This window comes from Hirundo rustica, chromosome 4 (assembly GCF_015227805.2).
Source record: "Hirundo rustica isolate bHirRus1 chromosome 4, bHirRus1.pri.v3, whole genome shotgun sequence".
Lineage (NCBI taxonomy): Eukaryota > Metazoa > Chordata > Aves > Passeriformes > Hirundinidae > Hirundo > Hirundo rustica.
The window spans coordinates 66,939,332-66,953,822 of NC_053453.1; the positions used below are offsets into that span (position 1 = coordinate 66,939,332).

The 14,491-nt window shown below is 40.9% G+C and overlaps 1 protein-coding gene across 10 annotated transcripts in view; it reads left to right on the forward strand.

Annotated features, from left to right (window-relative positions):
* The window catches only part of ITPR2 (inositol 1,4,5-trisphosphate receptor type 2), a 244,528-nt gene that overhangs the window by 101,273 nt on the left and 128,764 nt on the right, over positions 1 to 14,491 (forward strand). For 9 of the 10 annotated variants that reach the window (XM_040061446.2, XM_058420144.1, XM_040061447.2 and 6 more), the window contains 6 exons: positions 2,714 to 2,803; positions 2,972 to 3,097; positions 4,180 to 4,302; positions 5,789 to 5,989; positions 9,442 to 9,693; positions 11,144 to 11,269. In XM_040061446.2, the coding sequence (XP_039917380.1) occupies positions 2,714 to 2,803; positions 2,972 to 3,097; positions 4,180 to 4,302; positions 5,789 to 5,989; positions 9,442 to 9,693; positions 11,144 to 11,269 (918 nt within the window). The remainder of the gene's footprint in view (positions 1 to 2,713; positions 2,804 to 2,971; positions 3,098 to 4,179; positions 4,303 to 5,788; positions 5,990 to 9,441; positions 9,694 to 11,143; positions 11,270 to 14,491) is intronic. The other variant, XM_058420145.1, reaches the window with a different exon arrangement.

A 14,491-nucleotide genomic window follows, 5' to 3' on the forward strand; every position in this document is an offset into this window, starting at 1 on the left:
CACATGAAGCCTGTAGAAAGATGTGCATAAGAGTTTAAAAATATCAATTTCTGTTTGCCTGAGTCTTCCTGGGTAATTGTTTTCACCTTACTATCATAACCTATGGATCTTTTTTCCTTTTTTTTTTTTTTTTTTTAAAAGTCATTAGACTCCAGAGATGGGATTTGTAGAAAAAAGGCCTTGTTCTTATAAAAGTATCCAGAGTTCTCCACAGGAAAAATCTTACATCCAGCAGGACTGTCTTGATAAGGACTGGAGATCAGAGTTGGAAAGAGTACTTGGAGTTAGGTCAGACATAAATGAGACACTAGTAGGGTTAGGAAGAAATGCTGAAGTTGAGCTCACATAAGAGCCCTGCTTGAAGAGGGGAAATCAGATAAAGCCTGATCACTTGGTTCTCTCCAGGAAGGGTGTTCTGGGTCTGTTTAGATACCACAGACCATGGAAAGTGTGATTTTTATTGCCTTGTCCGTGGAGGATGCTTTGATGCTGTGGCAGCAGATACACAGCTCTGAGGCTCGGAGAAAGGACTTTAAGGTGAAGCTGGAATAGAGTACAGTGGCATTTAGGGGGTTCCTCATCTTTTCCATCTGCTGAGAAAGTTCAGCAAGGTTTCAAGTGCTCTAAACTTTCAGCACCTGTAAGCACCGAGTGTTCCCTTCCTTCCCTCCTTTTCTGGTCTGTGGCACCTTGCCTTGGTTCTGGGAATGTTTGGACAAACATCACGTATAGGCTGAGGTTGTGAACCGAGAATTCTGCGTGTCCCTCATTCCCCTGGTGAGGAAATACAGCCTGTGGGGGGCAAAGCTGTGCCATGGGGACACTGACATGTGCCTTGTCCTGCTGGGATGAGGGACACTCCTCAGTGGTGGGGAACTGTTCAGACTGAAACCTGGAATCTGCGTCTCCACTGGTGGCTGGCAAGAAAGGATCTAAGACTGATGCAGAGTGTTTTTCCAGGAATTCAAGGCTAGAGAAAATATTCTCTTTCAGAAAATATAATTTCCTAAAGGTGGGGTACTCAGGTGAGACCCCTTCTCACCGAGATCTCTATGCCTGCCTGTCCCCTGTGGAAGAGTGTGACAGGGAATATCTATCATGAGACAAAACGAGGCCAGATATGCAACTGAGTGTCTTTGGGATCCCAGTGGTGTGATTATCTCTTGGTAACTACATCCTGGCATACTCTTATGGGGTCAATAAACAATTGTTTCTTTTATTAAGAGGAAGGAAAGATTCAGCAGTTTAATGCTGATCAGTACTTCCAGATAAGACATAGAGTTTATATGGATTATAAAACTACTTTGATGAAGGAAGGATGCTGATAAAACTAACAGGTAAATTAATCTTGGTTAACCCACAATCCCAGAACGGAGGAGGGTGGTTAATTATAGCAAAAAGCCTGAAACATCTCCCAAAGAATTGATTCAAACAGCTAGAGAGACGGCAGCCTGCATACTAACAAACCTAAACAAATAAAATCTGCTCTTGTTACATAGATCAGCACTGAACAGCAGTGCTGACACTTATAAACAGCTTCCATGGCCAAATGGTGCAGCTGTTCTTACCTCACTGGAAATTAGGACCAGATGGGATTTATAGAACTCCTGAAGTTCGCCATCAGCTAAGAAAGTTCAGAGAGAGGTTTCAGGACATATAAACATTCAGCTTGGCGTGCATATGTTTGTTGTAGTGTATTTCTCTTCTCTAAAACAGTAGGAAGTTTGAGGACACAATGAAACTCAGAAGTACACCTGTTTCTTCTTATTATTTTTAATGCTGTTACACTGGATTACATCCTTGTGGTCATACTGTGAGTTGATCTCAAGATCTGCTAGAGTTTTTCTTCATGCTTTATAACTTCAGCATTCTAAGTCCAATATTTCAATTTATTTTTGTTTCCTGTTGAGAAAGGCTTACCACAGCTGACGGCAGAAAAACCCCCAACACTGCCAGTATTCTTAGTGGCAGTATTTGTGTACACGTTCTCCCATGTTTTGATTGAGAGATATGCATGGAAAGGTGCGTGGGTGTTGGCAGTTCCTCGCCGATTTCATTTCTCTTATTTATCATACCCAGCTGGGGCTTTTCAGGAGCCAGGGCCCAGAGCATACAGCATCATGACTTGATGCTGCAGTTTAACATATGGTTCCTACTTGTTTTTAAATCTTTCCCTGCATCATCCAGAGATACGGGCAGAAGCATCCCCTTTGTGGGAGGAACATCTCCAATTTCCACCTCCTGCTTGTTCCTGTGCTGTTGAGAACTCCACCCTGCTTAACTGTAGAGGTTGTCTTAAGCTCTTTCTCCAGACATTTTAGTGTTCACATACACAGATTTTGTAATCTTTCCAGCTGTGTTACAGGTTTTTGGAACATGTGGTCACTACTGAAATACACTTCCGGTCCATCTCCTTGCAGGATTTAAATTCCTTGATGTGCCTAGTCTGCGATTTAGGGACATTTCAAAACGATCAGAAGCATGAAGATGTAGAGTAATTGCCTCAAATTACATTGGAAATTTGAAACAAAGGAAGGACTTGACTGTAAATCTTGTCACTCACTGGATAAAGAATAAACAAGTCTTTATTATCTGTGTTATATCAATTCCTTATGAGCTGCTGTACTACTTTGTCACTTGCTGCTATTAAATTCAATTAATTCATGTCGAGGAAATTGCAATAAATCTCCACTTCATGTGTTCTTTATTACAGGAATCAAATATTTTGAGCCCAATACAGGATGGGACCAAAAAACCCCAGATAGACAGCATTAAAAGCAATAACTACAATATTGTTAAAGAGGTCAGTATATCTGCCAAGAAACTTGCTTGATATATCTGTTTGATTAGTAGATTTAGTAATTATTTTGAAAGAAAGTGTCTTTGGTTTTGTGTGACTTGACTGGTTAATTTTCTTGCTTGCATGCTTATTTATTTGTTTGGTTGTTTGTTTTTTTTTTTTAATTTATAGATTTTGATTCGACTCAGCAAACTTTGTGTTCAGAATAAAAAATGTCGGAATCAACAGCAGCGTTTACTGAAAAATATGGGTGCCCACCTGGTAGTCTTGGACCTTCTGCAGATCCCCTATGAAAAGGTTATTTTCCTAATTTTAGTTGTAGAGAACATGATCTCAAGGATGGGAAAGGCCTCGGCAGGCCCAAGAATCAATGGAAAGATTTTTTTAAAACCTGAATTGTTAGCTGTGGTACAAACAAGAAATGATGACGTCATTTTCTACCTTAAGAATAGTGAGTTTGGGCTCAGTTTAAATACAGCTGCTTGCAGAGTTTTATTTAAAAATTAATATTTATTTCCTTGGATACCTGGATGTCACAGTGTTGTCATTCCTGTACTCATTCCTGTACTCATTCTTGACGCAAACCTTAGGACCAAAAGCTTTCACAGATCAAATCTGAAATAACTTTGTTTTTATGGTGGACGTCTCCATCTAATCTAGTTCCACTTGCCATTTTTTTTCACAAGATAAAGTTATTTGGTACTAATTTGATGGAATTGAGCATACAAATGAATGAACCAGAAAGGCTTTGAAAAAGCACATCTTTCTAGATCTAGGAACCACTGAGAGGAGGTAAAACCTCTGCTGGGCTGTGTTTTCCTGCATGTTATATTACAGACATGTGGGTTCAGCTGCTGTCAGGAAAACAGTGCTTGTCCATACAGGTGCTTCATCAAATCATACTTAGGACACTACATGAGAAGAATACAAAATGGGGATGAAACTAGAGATGTATTTGTGTGGGAGTTATGTGTATGAACACATGCACACATACATCTGTTTCTGCATGTAGCTATGGAAAAGCCAAACCTTTGCCAAAGCTTAAAACGAATGCGGAGAGACATTTTTGGTTTGTTTTGCTTTTTTCTAAATCAAGCACCTTAGCATTTTTTTTAAACTAGGAAATTATAACCACACAAATCTTACTTTGATTTTGTGCTCCTATCTGTGATTCCCCATGGTGAAGTTGATTCAGAGTAAGGTACAGCTGCTAATGGACTCTGAAGGAAACTATGTCAGTTACTTTTGCCAGAGGGAGAATTCCTGCCCTGTAAAGGCTCAGGAGAATCGGTTTATTGCTGGTTGAATTTATGTTGTACGCTTTTAACAAGTGTGTTTAGGTATAACCAACTGATTTTGTTTGTACTTTTTTCCTGCAGAGTGATGAAAAGATGAATGAAGTTATGAATCTAGCCCACACTTTTCTTCAGAATTTCTGTCGAGGAAATCCTCAGAATCAAGTTCTCCTCCACAAAAATCTCAACTTGTTCTTAACTCCAGGGGTAAGTATTTAATTTGAAATAGAATATGATAATTGGAATTAAATTTGGGTTTGCTGAAACATCCCAGCGCTAAATAAATAATTTCACTAAATTGTGCTTCCCTTCCCCTCTCCTCTCTCATTTCCCTTAGTGCTGCTTTTTATGTCATTGGTTTTAATGTTGCCATTTTAAAAGTGGAAAACAAAACCCAAAAAACATGTGGGGTTTATTGGAGGGATCTATGAATATGTGTCACATCACTGTGTTGAACTTTACCTGGATTTTATTTATCCTGACTCACTCACTGATGGACTGTAAAGCCAAGGTAGAAGATGCTGGGACTGCTATATAAACCTTGTGTGACAACAGAATCAGACCCATCCACTTTTGCTGATGATGCTCCCATTTGATTTAACTGATCTAAAGTCTGACCTTCTATTAAATCATTAAATATTTGTCTTAAATCATTGTCTTTACAATACAGCTTTTTAACACAATCACTTTGTATGTAAGTGTGTTTACAGATATATTCATACAGAATGACTCTTGCTCAGTGGATCTACTGAGCAAAACATGCTTTATTAGAAGGAGTTGTGAGTATGAGGATTGCAGACCCTGGCCTGTGCACATTAGGAACCATTTGCTCCGTTTTTTTATTTATGCTCTTTCGTGACATTAGTGAACAGCTCTGAGCTGAGAACAGTGGGAACCAGAGCCCAGATTCCATCACATCCCACACTGACATTTAACTTGGGTGCCAAGAGTGGGGCCAGCTTGCACTTGTATTTCTATTCTTTTGAAGCTGATTTCCTGAGCATCCATCCCAGTTATTGTGCTTTTGTGCACATTGTGGAGCAAACTTGATGTACACATATACTTTAGGAGCACACCTGACCCTCAGGAGCCTTTAGTCCGAGGGATCAACCTATAGCAAAAGCCCCAAGAATGCACAAAGTCCGGGTGCTGTGTCCTCAGCAGCACCCCTTCTTGCTCCAGATGTGTTCCTCTTGTTCCATGCTGCTCACAGATACACAGCAATAGGCTCCCTCTGGAGTTAACGTGGAAAGAGACATTCTCTTTGAGACCACCAGGCTGCATGTGCAGGGACTTGCCTGCTGGAAATGGCTTCTCTGTGAGCCCCAGAGAGAGCCAGAGCAGCTCATCATCTCATTTGGTGGCCTCATTGCAAGGTTTGATGGTGAGTGGGGCCAGTGTGTCTCAGGTGTCTCGTGTTCCAAAGCCCCTGCAGAGTGCTCTAGCAGTGTAGTGTGTGTGTGTGTGTGCATTCAGGACTCAGGTTTGGTTTATGCCCATTTTAGGACTGTTTGTACTCATAGGGAAGTGTGGAGAAATCCCCTCAAAACTGGAAGCTGGACCCTGAGATCACTGAAAAGGATTTTCCCAGTTTCCCTTTACCAGTGAGCCTTCCTCTGCTTGAGAATCCTGTGCCTCTCTCAATCTCAAAGCAGATCTGCTGTGCTCACGAGGCTGTTTTTGATCTCTTCAGCTCCTGGAAGCTGAGACCATGAGGCACATCTTCATGAATAATTACCTCCTGTGCAACGAGATCAGCGAGAGGGTGGTGCAGCACTTTGTGCACTGCATCGAGACCCACGGCCGGCACGTGGAGTACCTGCGATTCCTGCAGACCATCGTGAAGGCAGATGGCAAATACGTGAAAAAGTGCCAGGACATGGTAATGACAGAGGTAAGCAAAGTCCTCACATGTTAATCACTCGAGGATTTTGAGGCTGTTTTTCCTGCTCTTGATACCAATGAGATATAATGGCATCCTCGCTTTAGAATTTTAAGCGGCGTCACAAATAATGAATATTTTAGCAGACGTTTTGGGGAGTTTGATCTAATTTTGTAAGGCCATCTGTATAACTACTAGAAAGAAAACATGAGTGTTAGCATGGTGATACAGAGATGTCTATTTGTAGATGATGTAGCATGGAAATCTCAGAGTTACATAAACTTTCATTTTCGTGTAATGTAATTTAGGATCACTTTTATCCACTTTTGTGGCATGGGTTTACCACACAAAAGGCTCTTACCTCTATGGATTTCTTGAAATAGTATTGTAGACCTTTTTTTAAGGATGTAGCAATTCTAAATCCTAGTTCCTGCCTTTTTTTGGTTTTGTTTTATTTCAGAGCATTTCTGTGAGGGTCAGCAGAGCTGCTCTAGCTTTAACTAGCTGGATGCAAAGTCTGACCCAGTAAATTCAACCAGGTTGTTTGTGGAAAGATCTTTGTGCCAATAAATTTCCTAGGAAAATACCTAATTGACTTTCTCTGCAGTTAGGATTTGATATATTGTGAGCAAGATAAATGAAGTCTTCAACTTGCAGACACTTGTGCCTTTAACTGTAATTATGTTAAGAGTTCCTTGAGTGGGTAAAATTGAATATGGTGAAAAGTCATGGTAGGATTCGAGTCCAAGGAACAATTTTTATTTGTTTTACGAAGTGCCTTTTTTTTTTTTTTTTTTTTTTTTTGGCTTGGTTTGGGTTTTTTTTAAGAGATGTCTTCACAAAGGAATCAGAGATAAGCTTTAGTTTTTTGTGGTATGAACAAAACAAAATCCCACTGAAATTTTATTCCACAGCAACAAGAGGAAAATCTTCTAATTAAGAAAATAAAGCTCCTGCCTACATGGATAACCTTTAATGAAAATCACCTCAACCTTTTCAATTTGACTGAAGTATTTCAACATGCAATATCAATTACAAGCCTTTGATTTACATAATTCAAACACTTCTTGTGCCTTTGTGGTTTCAGATTTTTCTGCTTCCACCGAAGGCTCTTGTAGAGGTTTTTTGTATCATCAAATAAAATTTCCAGATTTTTCTCAATTTCAATATATTTTGCTATTGACCTATAGCAGCACAAAGATAAACTGTCATATTACGTTTTCAACCTGACTCCACGATGAAAGTAGAAATGAACTTGGATATGGCATTCACATTGTAAGTCCTGCAGGAGTTTCCTGGGGGGAGGGAAAATCATTATCTCACCCTATTTCATCAAAAGCCTGTTTTGATGAAACAGGGTAAGATAATGATCTGTTGTTCAAAAAGTAGGAAATTACAGGTCAGTAATTATGATTTTTTAGAAGAGGATGCTAATTGTGAAACTTGAATGGCATTTGAATGGCAATCCACTCTAAAGGGAACAAATAGTTGGAACTTGCACAGAGACAGGGACAGTTTCTCTGTAGACAACTGAGATGTACTTTGTGACCTTAAACAAGTGCTGTAGCTTTTCCTGTGCCTCCAGATGGGGCACATAAACAATTTACCACAAGACAAGATAGAATATGACTGTACAGCTTGCCTCAGCTCCTCCTGAATATTCTTTCACCCACAGGAAGTATATTGTAGCTTACTCCTGTTTACTGGGAGGGAGGGATAATCCTCATAATTTATGTGTTCTAGAAAGTGCATGCAGATGAAGAAGCACCATGGCAAGAGAATACTGTCATAAAATCCACTGGCCATGCCCAGTCTGGCTGATTCTCTTGTTCTCATCTCCTTGGTCTCCTTGTCTGAGATGATGTTTACCGACCAGGAAGGTTCCTTAGGGTGCTTTTTCTCATTACGAGCAGGCTTTGAGGTTCCTGGCAGAGCCCTGCCTGTCAGTGCAAACACTATTACAGAAGGGAAAGCAGAATTTACTTTGCTGCCACATTGATCTGGCCCAGAGTTTTCTATTACCTGTAGTATTTTGAAGTAATATTTTGCAGAGTATCAACAGCTGCTCCAATACTGGACAGCCTTTATTATATTACCAAAGAATTTGAAACTTGCTGAAAATATACTTCAGTGGCAGAAAATGCAGCTGGGTGGTTTTGTCCTAAGCTCTCATCTGTTTAATTTTTTTTTTTTTTTTTTCTGTACTGTGGATTGTCCAGAAAATGTATAAAAAGTTGTGAGTATAGAAATACTGTAGAAACCCAAAGATAAATGAGGAGTAGGAATTGCAGGAAAGACTGAATTCACAATTCACTCCAGCCAAATGTCAAAGTAAAAATAAGCAAGAAGCAGGGAAAGCACAAACAGAAAAGCTGTGAATTTAAAATTTGAAGTGTTGAAACCCTGGAAAGTGTAATGAAATGTTTCTTGACTTTTCATTCTGGGAAACTAATTTTAATTCCTGTTCTTGCTGCTTTCCCATTTCTCAGCAGCTTCAGCAACCTTTACAACTACCCTCAAATTGAGTAAGCTGGGATTTCATATCAAACATGGACTGGAATAGGTCAAGTGCCTAATTCACAAAATAAGTGCGATTTTTGAGCTGCCAGGGTGTGTTCTGTACTAGGAGGGGTTTGTGGGAGCATATTTCGCCCACATTGAGAGTGGATTGAGCTTCAAAGGACAGTGATGGAGAGATGATTTCAAACAGGGTTAGAGCAAAGCTCTTCAGTGAGATGTGCTGAGATGGGGCTGCCGGCATCCAGCGCCGCTCTGGATCCTCTTGAGATGAGCAGAGCACTTGTAGCAGAATCATTTATCACATACACCAGTTTTCTGTTAAATGAAAGTGCTGACATGACACTGACAAAGTCATGACCCACCTGCCAAATTTGCACAGGGCGGGAAGAATCTCCTTTTGTTTCCAATACTGAGCAAGGGTGGGGAAAAGCTGGGTTCAATTCCAGGTGAACCACAGGCTTTTTGTGTGAGACAGCGTGGAAGATTTAATCTCGCTGCACCTCAGGTGCTTGTCTCTGAAACAGAGATAATAATGCATCCTGGCCTCCCAGCAGGAGGTGAGGATAATTAATTAACTTCACACAAACATTGAGACGGTAGGAATAATAAGGATGGCATGCTGTCTTAGATAAAGACAGAGCTACACAGAAATTAAACCTCAAATTCACCTTGCATTACTGTGAGTTATTCCATATTTGCACTTAGGTTGATAAGAGCAGAAGTTTGCCTTGGATGTTGTTTTGACACGTTCATTTGGCAAACCACATCAGAGTAAATATTGTTTCGTTGTCTGGGTTTTAGCTAGAGAGTCTTCGCATACTTAGAGATAAAATAAGAAATTAAGGAAATCATAGAACCATTTAGGTTGGAAAAGGCCTTTAAAACCATTGAGTCCAAAACGATTGCAGCTCTGGGCGCTCAGAGCCTTGTGATCTCTTCCTCAGCTGATAAATGGCGGTGAAGATGTGTTGATATTCTACAACGACAGAGCATCCTTCCCAGTGCTGCTGCAGATGATGTGCTCGGAGCGGGACCGAGCCGACGAGAGCGGGCCCTTGGCGTATCACATCACTCTGGTGGAGCTGCTGGCCGCCTGCACCGAGGGCAAGAACGTCTACACGGAGATCAAGTGCAATTCACTGCTGCCCCTGGACGATATCGTGAGAGTGGTGACCCACGATGACTGCATTCCCGAGGTACGACTCACGGCGCGAGGAAGCGGACTTACCCTTTTTAGGAACGCAGGCAATATCTTATTGCTCATAATCTACTGACAAGTTGAATATTTGCGCAGGAAATGGGCTGCGAATGGGTGGTGCTTCTTAAGGTGAATAAGTGAGAAAGGATAGGCAGTTATTTATTCCGCAGAAAATTCCTTGTCCTTAACGCTCTGTCAGCTTTTCAGACACTTTGGTTTGGGTTTGTCCAGCCACTGTCAGAGTTTAATTCTCTCATAACTTCTGGCTGAAGCTGTGAAGACCCAGCTGAGTGCTGGGTTAAGCCAGTGTTTTGCTACTGCCTGAATTTCTTGGAAATTCAGGATAACATTCTGTCCGTGCTGAAGTCAGTGGGAATTTGGGTGAAGTCTCATTTTATTAAAGTCAGTTGCAGTCCTGCAAATGTTTTTATTCACTGCATATGAAGGCACAATTCTGCATGTGTCATGCTAAAGTCAGACTGTGATATTACCTGGTGGAAAAATGGGGCTCAAAGCAACAGAACTGGGGCCTGCAGGAGTTAAAACTCCCTCTGTGTCATGGAAATTGCCCTTGTGATCAAATGATCCTATTACTAAAAAGAAATATGTTTGCTTTGCCCAAAAGTTCCCCTTAACATTAATTTCAACAGATGGTAATTAGGAAAAAAATCCCAAACAAAAGAAACCTAAAGTTCTGATCTGTGTTTTCTCTTCACTGGATTAAACATATGCAACTATCTCATCTCCTCTGACTGTGACAAGAAATTTTCAGTACATTTACATGTGTTTATATCTATTCTATACATTTTGGGCACTGAATATCCATTTTTATGCTCTGCACATGCAGACTTGTCATGCCAGAGAGGAGTGCAACTGCAGTCCTCCTCCGAAGCCCTGTGCTGCCATTGCTGCAGTCCCAGCGTGCCACAACCTTTCTCTGCCTTTTAGATCCCAAATGCAAGTGCTGCATTAGGACTGTGGAAATACACAGACTTCAGTCTCAGCTCTGCCAAAGACTTTTCATTTTATATTTGGCAAGCCTGTCACAAGGCTTCGACATACAGCAGTCAGCTGGCAGCTGCAGGGGTGTCCTGCATTTTGACAGCCACTGCCTTTGGAGCCAGGCCTTGCTGGTCTTAATAGCAGTTAAAAACCTGAATCATCACTGGTTTGTTTTGTGGGGTTTTTTTCATTAGAGTTAGGATGTTTGCAAAACCTCTTCATTTTTCTTCCTGTGGTCTTTCAGTAAACACGTTAAGGTATGTATTGCCCTGCTTCTCCCTAAATCTTCAGAACCAAATAGATGCATTATTTTGGTTATGAATGCTTGTTAGTACTGTTAGTAAAGGTTCATCTTTACTGTTCAGTATTTTTGCAGATAGAAAATATTATGCTAATTGTTTTTACTGTTCCATTTCATAGTGATTGTGTTTTTGCTCTTCCTGCAGGTGAAAATTGCCTATGTTAATTTTGTTAACCACTGTTATGTGGACACTGAAGTGGAAATGAAAGAAATCTATGCCAGTAACCATATCTGGAAACTTTTTGAGAACTTCCTTGTTGATATGGCAAGGGTAAGCTTCACGAGGTGTTAAATATTACAGAATGGTCATGGGTGACAACTGAACTGGCAGTACTGGGTTTTTTTGTGAACTTCTTTTATTTCCATAACTATTTTTGTTCAAAGTTGACAATAGGATAGGTGTGATTGGTTGGTTGGTTGGTTTGTTTAACAGTCATTTCTATGATCTTTATCATCATTTAACCTGCTAATTACTAGCAGACTTCCCTTTCTAAAAGGGCATCTTTGAACCTGTGCCTTTCTCTTTTCCTACAGTCAAATAAATTGGGTGAGTGTACATGCTTGAGAGCCTGTGTACATCTTTTGGGAACGTGCGTTACATGTCATTATGGTGGTGACTAAAATCCTCCACATCTGTAATCTCTTCCTTTATTCTGCTGTTATAGTGAGGGTCAGGGATCAAGATCTTCTCTGGCTCATGTTCCTTCTTTAGTCTCTATTTTTGTCTTTTATTCTCCTGGCACTGCATTCTCATTGCCGATGTGAAAGGCAGGTGTAGGGCTGTCATCCCCCAGAATACTAATTCAAATATAAATTACAGCTGCAAAATGACAGGTCACAGTCAGTGCCACGGGCCTGCCATTCCTGTGGTCCTCACTGAGCCTCATGGTGTCAGGACTTGTTGAATTAAATTTTAAGTTACAAGTTGAATTAAGCTCCCTTTCCCGGGGATTTTGAAGGCAGGAAGCAAGAGCAATCTTATGACTTCCACAGGGATTAAATAAAATAGTAGAGCCATAAGGGGAAGGTAGTGTGATGTAATGATTATAGCCTGCACTACACATCCTTTTCTAGGAGGTTAATACTTCTGGTAATTATAAATAATTACAATATTAATGACAAACAATGGTGTTGCTTGTTCTGCTCAAGAAGTAGAACCATGGGGTTTTGGGTTTTTTCCAGTACATTGTCCATTACATTTTATAATGCACAAGTTCTCACTCCTTGCATTCTTCATTTTATTGAAATAAAGAATCTCCGTTTGGTCCTGCAACAAACATTGACCCCAAAGTAATAGTGTGCCACAAAATAATTCCTGTGAGACCTACTGGGAGAAAATATCACGAATTTTAGCTAAAAGAAGAAGAAGGAATGCAGAGACTTGGGCTGTACAATAAGTGCTGGGACCTGTTCATTTCTCTGTGAAACAGAAACCTTATACATAGGGAGGTTTTTTGGTGGTTTGTGGGTTTTTTGGGGTTTTTTTGTGTGGTGTTTTGTTTTTTGTTTTTTGTTTTTTGTTTTGTTTTTACTTTTTTATTTTTCCCAGGTAGCAGGTTAAGGCAGGGATGTTTGTGCTCTCTTTTATTGGTGGTAGCTGTTTTCAGCAGTAATTAGTCCTCTACAACCCGTTTTCTTGCTGTTCTGTCTCTCTGGTTGTGTTACACAGTGAGAGCCCTCCTGGACAAAACAACCTGGGTTGAAAATTAAGATGAGAAACATCCTTGGAGGAGCGTTCTGACTTTTAACCTCGCTGGCTTTACCTCAAGAAGTATTTCCTTCTATTTAATTCCCTCTCTGGGTTGCCCTTTCCTGACGTGTCCTGACCCTGACTTTCCAAACAGACGATCCCTCCTCCCTAGCCCTTGAACGTGGCCAATTTTCTGTGCCCCTGGGCTAGAAGCAGACAAGTAGAAAGAGGGCTCTGCCCAGGATTCCTCTTATGAGCCTGGAGACAAACTGCACTGTGCTAAATGCTGGGGGCTTGTCCCGATGCTGGTGACCATCGAGCTTGTTTTCACACACCCCACTCCTAAGAGAAATTAGACCCCAGCTCCTCAGAGGTGAGGAGGGAAAACGCTGCATTTTGTGTGCAGGTGCTGTTGGCAAGATGCAGCTTTATTCTGCTCTCCTGCAAGCGTGGCCTGTCCTGCTCTCCAGCTGTGGATAGCTGTATTTTCCAGGTTATGGAGTGTATCTGTTCAGATTTGGTGCTCTGGAGCCCCGACAGAGCCCATGTGTTATAAATACATCAGCGTTCTGTACCTATCAGGACAGTTAGAATGCTGTCAGCCTCATGAAAGATGTTACAATAGCTTTCAAAGCATTTAGAAAGAGAGCCCTTTGATCCTCTGTGTTCCAGTGAGCTAAAAGGGATGCTTTTGCATGGGGGAAGGGGAAACGCTCTTCTTTTAGCTGCTACAAATGCCTGTCAGTGGGTGAGTTTGTGAGCTTTGAGTCTGTTATTGGAGAGCACCAAGGTGAAAGACGGAGAGTGTTATCCTCAGGTTGGATTCCTTCTGTTACAGACACATATTAAAAAAAAAAAAAAAAAGTAACTGATTTTTTTTTAATCTGTTTCTGGATTGAGGAAGGAAATATTTAGTCCCCAGTTGTCATTTTCCTTTCGACAACATGATACATTGCAAAGCAGGCATGAGGCGGATCCGTGTATAAACTGGGTGTGCCAAAAGCTGTCGGGCTTTCAAAGACACCCTGTTTCTGCATCCTCTGCCAACCTACTTTCTGCTGGGTGTGACTTGCAGCCTTGTGCTGAGCAAAGTGGGTGCTGCTGAAGGAAAGACTTCCTGCGTGTGGCCCAGCCTGTGTAAGTCAGCAGCTGCAGTCTGAGCAGGATTAAAGATAAGAGCCGGGGATCTGACAGCTGTAAAGTCATCCTGGCTTTCTCTGCAGAATTTTTTAAGTATTATTCATGTGAGTTTTGGTCCCAAAGCCTCTTAAGGGGTTTTTAAACACTGCTTTCTCAAGCCTCATCTCCATTTCATGCTTTTTTTTTTTTTTTTTTTTTTTTTTCCTTCTATGGAGGAAGATCTTTCAGCCCCCAAAGGGCAGAGGGATAAGAACAAATGAGAGGATTTCCAAATTCCTTCTGTGCTGGGAATTTTTCAGACCGGTGTTGGAGCAGAGTGACATTCCCACACACAGCTCTGCTTTTCAGGCAGCTGAAGAGGAAAGCTTAAAAGTGTTCTGGAATTTAGTTTTGGTGATTTCTGCATTCACTGTGCTAGCACTGTACAGCTCCCTGTCTTCCTATTGGGATTACAAGTGCTGAGCTCTGAGCTACTGGTTCCAGCCAAAACTGGCATGTGGATTAATTAAAAGCAAAAGAACTTCCAGAGATTTTTGGCTCTGTGATCTCTTAAAAAAAAAAAACAAACAAACCCAAAACCAAAAAATAAAACCCAAAACAAATTAAACAAGTTTTGATTATTAACTAAATCATTTACCTTCATGAGGACTGGGGGTGGTGGTG